This window comes from Sinocyclocheilus grahami, unplaced genomic scaffold (assembly GCF_001515645.1).
Source record: "Sinocyclocheilus grahami isolate Dianchi unplaced genomic scaffold, SAMN03320097.WGS_v1.1 scaffold92.1, whole genome shotgun sequence".
In the NCBI taxonomy this organism is placed as follows: domain Eukaryota; kingdom Metazoa; phylum Chordata; class Actinopteri; order Cypriniformes; family Cyprinidae; genus Sinocyclocheilus; species Sinocyclocheilus grahami.
This window is the reverse complement of record NW_015505271.1, coordinates 4133783-4138371: the sequence shown is the minus strand read 5'-3', so window position 1 is coordinate 4138371 and position 4589 is coordinate 4133783. Positions and strand designations below refer to the sequence as shown.

Here is a 4589-nt window from a genome sequence, read left to right as displayed (position 1 = left end):
AGACCATTTTTGCCCAGTCTCTTTCTTATGGTGGAGTCATGAACACTGCCCTTAACTGAGGCAAGTGAGGCCTGCAGTTCTTTGGATGTTGTTGTGGGGTCTTTTGTGGCCTTTTGGATGAGTCGTCGCTGTGCTCTTGGGGTAATTTTGGTCGGCCGGCCACTCCTGGGAAGGTTCTCCGCTGTTCCATGTTTTTGCCATTTGTGAATAATGGCTCTCACTGTGGTTCGCTGGAGTCCCAAAGCTTTAGAAATGGCTTTATAACCTTTTCCAGACTGATAGATCTCAATTACTTTCGTTCTCATTTGTTTCTGAATTTCTTTGGATCTCGGCATGATGTCTAGCTTTTGAGGATCTTTTGGTCTACTTTGTCAGGCAGGTCCTATTTAAGAGATTTCTTGATTGCGAACAGGTGTGGCAGTAATCAGGCCTGGGTGTGGCTAGAGAAATTGAACTCAGGTGTGATAAACCACAGTTTTAACAGGGGGGCACTTTTTCACACAGGGCCATGTAGTTTTGGATTTTGTTTTCCCTTAATAATAAAAACCTTCATTTAAAAACTGCATGTTGTGTTTACTTGTGTTATCTTTAACTTATATTTAAATTTGTTTGATGATCTGAAATATTAAAGTGTGACACATGCAAAAAAATAAGAAATCAGGAAGGGGGCCAACACTTTTTCACACCACTCAGTATATACATAGGCTATATAGAATCGTTAACCAAATGTCAAAACATTACACAAAAATCTATTAACAAATAGCCAAAATTAAATATCTGTTAATTTGTTTATCATGCTATTTTTTTTATTATATTTCTTAAAATGTGTTTTGTATACATGGGCGTCGGAACCATTGAATGAGGGTGGGACAGGAGGACCCACCCACTTTTGAAGAGCAACGATATTGGACCCACCCACTTTTACCGTCTCTAATTCAGCGAATATGTGCACTTTTCAGAGCGCCGTCAGTCAAATCCATTCCACATGACGGATGCCCTAATAAATTAAACTCCATTTAGCTACAGCCTTGACTTCCACGCTGCTGCTTCCTCAAATCCATTCCATTCGGCTCATTCAGAGTCCATATAAATGAAACTCCATTCCGTGTTTTCACTACTCGCGCCTGCTGAGCTCCCACAACACAGCAAAGTAAACAAAGCATCAGCATCGAGATGCTGCTCAGATACACCTAACCCTACCCACCTGATACTTTGTTTCAACTTTTCGATTATTTCCTTGATTTTTATTTTTATTGAAAACAAGCCTTTCCGATGTGATATGAGATGTAAAAAGGGAGAAGAATGATTTCGGCAAAAGGCGGACGCGAACTCGCATCAAAAACACTAACGTTACCCAACCCGCGTTACAACTTACACCGTCTGTGTAAATAGTCTGTGCCAATCAGGCGGCCTATTTGCACTTTGTGTAGACACTGTTAATTAAAAGGCACCACACAGAAAATGGCATACTCCAGTATTTGTTTTCAGGGGGAGGACCCACCCACATTTATTTTGCTTCCGACGCCCATGTTTATATACAATCTCCTCATCATATATATATTAAATTACTGAGTGCATTACAGGTTTTAGCCTGTAAACAGGTTTTAGTCTGTTTTAGCATTACAATATTATAGGAGGTGAGTAGGCTATGCAAGTTTGGTAAACAAAATTAATTTTTGAATTCTTTCGAAGATGAATTTATATAATCGAAAAAGCCACCATGACATTACTTGTATGGCCGTAGTCCAATAACAAACTACCAACAGTCAGAAGCAGCACTTAAGTTTATTAGGTTTCTAATCCTCTTATGATAAGACCCAGTGCACCGCTCTTGATTGGAAGCCCCGGTATCCGGATATGAGCGAGCGTCACTCAATCAGCATCAGGCGCAACAGCAGCCGCTCTGGGGAATGCCTACAGAATATCCAAACTGCCCGACGGACTTTGATGCGAGTGAGACGATCTTCCTATAAGTTGCGTACAGTCGCCTGCACTTCACCGGCGATGTAACTTCTAGTGCTGTGAAATAATTATGCAAGAGAACAAACCGGATTGCTTGTACCTGCGATATCCCAAGGACATAATGTTTTCGTCTGTCCCTCGATCGGGATTTGTGGTCTTTTGCGTGGTAAATCCAGTTTTATTTCTCTCGATACGTGACATATTTACTGAGAGAGCAGCATGTGCTCGGCAAGTTGAACACTGCTGTTACTTTGCCTTTTAAGACTGCGCAAACTTGTTGAACTGCTTTTGAACACCAAAATAGCCCTGTGTTAATAATCAGCTAACAACCTATTAAATAGCAAGAAAAAAAATGATGTGAACTGTGCTTGGTGTAGTTTCAGCGCTCTCTGTCTGCTACTATTTTGTCAGAAACGTGTTAATAAGAAAGCTTTTTTGGTGAAATGTACTATTTAAATGCAATTCCAACTTCTGAACTAAATAGCAAGCCTTGTTTCTCAAAGAGCTGACCAAGCGCACTGCATTCTTGTGGCAAATACAATCTGTTATCAGGTCATCACAGGATAATCCCTCACTGTTCTTTTCACATGGAACACAATAATGCATGTTTAAGTCCCTCTGTGCTTCTGAAAGATGTGGTTGTGCATTCAGCAGTAATGCTTACTCAAGATCAGCTGCTGAGTGCCTTGCAATCCTTATATTATTTTATTACCTATTATATTACCTATTTTTAAATTAATAGGTCACTCAAAAATGTACATTTCAGACACTTTATTGCCATTGTTGGCCGTTTTTGCTCGATTTGGTTAACGAAAATAGATCCAAACAAAGATATTTATACATTCTAGAAATTCAGATATTTTAGTACATCATACATAACTGTATTAATGCTCTCTGTTTTCCCCCTGATTTGTTTGTGTGTGTTTGTGTAGATTTTAGTCCTGGCTTGTTCCCTGTACCCTGTGCTGAAGACACTGTGTGTTCAGATCCACTCTGCTGTCACAGGAAGCTATGTGGCTGGATATCACTCTGTGCTGCTTGTCAACTGTCCCACAGAACAAACTGCTAGAGACATCGGCAGGTATTGTACTTGCATACAGTGATACAGAGTTACAAACTCACACAAGGAAATAAATATACAGGATTAGAAATAAGCATAAGCTTCATTGTAGCTATTAAGTGACATACTTTGTCTTCAGCCAACAGGTGACAAGGGTGTGTAATGTTTACAATTTGCGTGTGACAGTCAGTGACATACAGTACACGGAGATGTGATTTTTCCGTATTTTCTGACCTCAGTGGGATGACCCCGTGTAAATTGCTTAAATCCAATAGTGATGGGAAGTTCGGATCATTTTACTGACTCGGCTCTTTGAATCTCGTTCAGCAAAATTAACGAATCCTTTTTCAAGTCATTTCGTTCATTTCAGCAGAATATAGTTAAAATGTTACATGTTTATATCCAAATTCCCAACACATCTATTTACACAAGCATTGATCACATTATATAAAATATAATGCAGCCAAGACCAAATTATTACCTAGTTATTAGCAAGACCTAATGATTAAATGATTACCACATTCGTTATGGAAAAGAACCATCACAGAAATTCACAAATTTATAAATTGTAAGAAATAAAAAGCTATAAAGCTCAAATAAAAATTGAAACCAGAAAAATTACGTAACTGTAAGAGTAAAGAAACAAACTACGTGCTTGTTTGTAAGGAAGGTTGGGAATTATTAACTAATTTCTGTATCCATTGCTGCTCTCACGTCACGTGACAAAAGAACGAACGACTTGGACCCGAAGACTCGAGAGGCTCAGCAGAAGTGCACATCGAGGGTGCATAGTGGCCACAAAGAGGGCGCTTGCGAGCACCCATCTGAAAGCTAAAATGACGAATGGGACACTCTACGGTCTGGTGGACTAAACGGACACACGCATGCAGCGGCCATTGTTAGTCCTCAAGACCGAAAGTGCACATGAAGTGAGCCATTTGGGACAGGGCCCTAGTCTATGAGGCTGTCACGTGATGAACGAACGACTCATACCCGAAGACTTATGAACTAAGTCTTCCTGCGCAGAACCTATTGGATGTTGCGCATACGCGGTCAACACGAAATGAATGAATCTCTCGCTCAGACAAGTCGTCATTCCCGAGTCATATAATAGATTCGTTCAAAATGGGGGGATCGCGCGCGTCATCGTTTCCCACAGACTTACACTCTATGTGTGGTGGCACTTCCCCTGGGGGAAATATGTATGTATATAATGTAAATATAAAACAGCAGTCGGGCTTATTGAAAGTGCAGATTCGTTCTCTGCCAGCAGGAATAGCGGTTTCCCTGGTAACGGCTGTAATCAAAGCAGCGCTGCGCTCATGAACGTTACTTTATCAGGCATTATAGGAAAGATTAAATGAAAATGACATAACTTTTCTGAAGACAATCGGTTCCCTTCAAAAAAGATATTCATATAAAAACACCCGTGCCGCATTTTGATTTTGAAACAGTGCTCATGTTTATTCAACAAAATCAAAGCCTTTTGGAAAATCTGTTTCTGGCGGTCAGTGTTGAAAAAAATCAATGTATGGGAAACCCTGTGTGTGTGTGTGTGTGTGTGTGT

The 4589-nt window shown here is 40.2% G+C and overlaps 1 protein-coding gene across 2 annotated transcripts in view; it reads left to right on the top strand.

Annotated features, from left to right (window-relative positions):
- The first annotated feature begins 1850 nt into the window (after nt 1-1850).
- The window catches only part of LOC107587483 (protein CutA homolog), an 8692-nt gene continuing 5953 nt past the window's right edge, over nt 1851-4589 (top strand). For both annotated transcript variants that reach the window (XM_016275275.1, XM_016275274.1), the window contains exons 1-2: nt 1851-2128; nt 2895-3043. In XM_016275275.1, the coding sequence (XP_016130761.1) occupies nt 2033-2128; nt 2895-3043 (245 nt within the window). In that variant the 5' untranslated portion in view covers nt 1851-2032. The remainder of the gene's footprint in view (nt 2129-2894; nt 3044-4589) is intronic.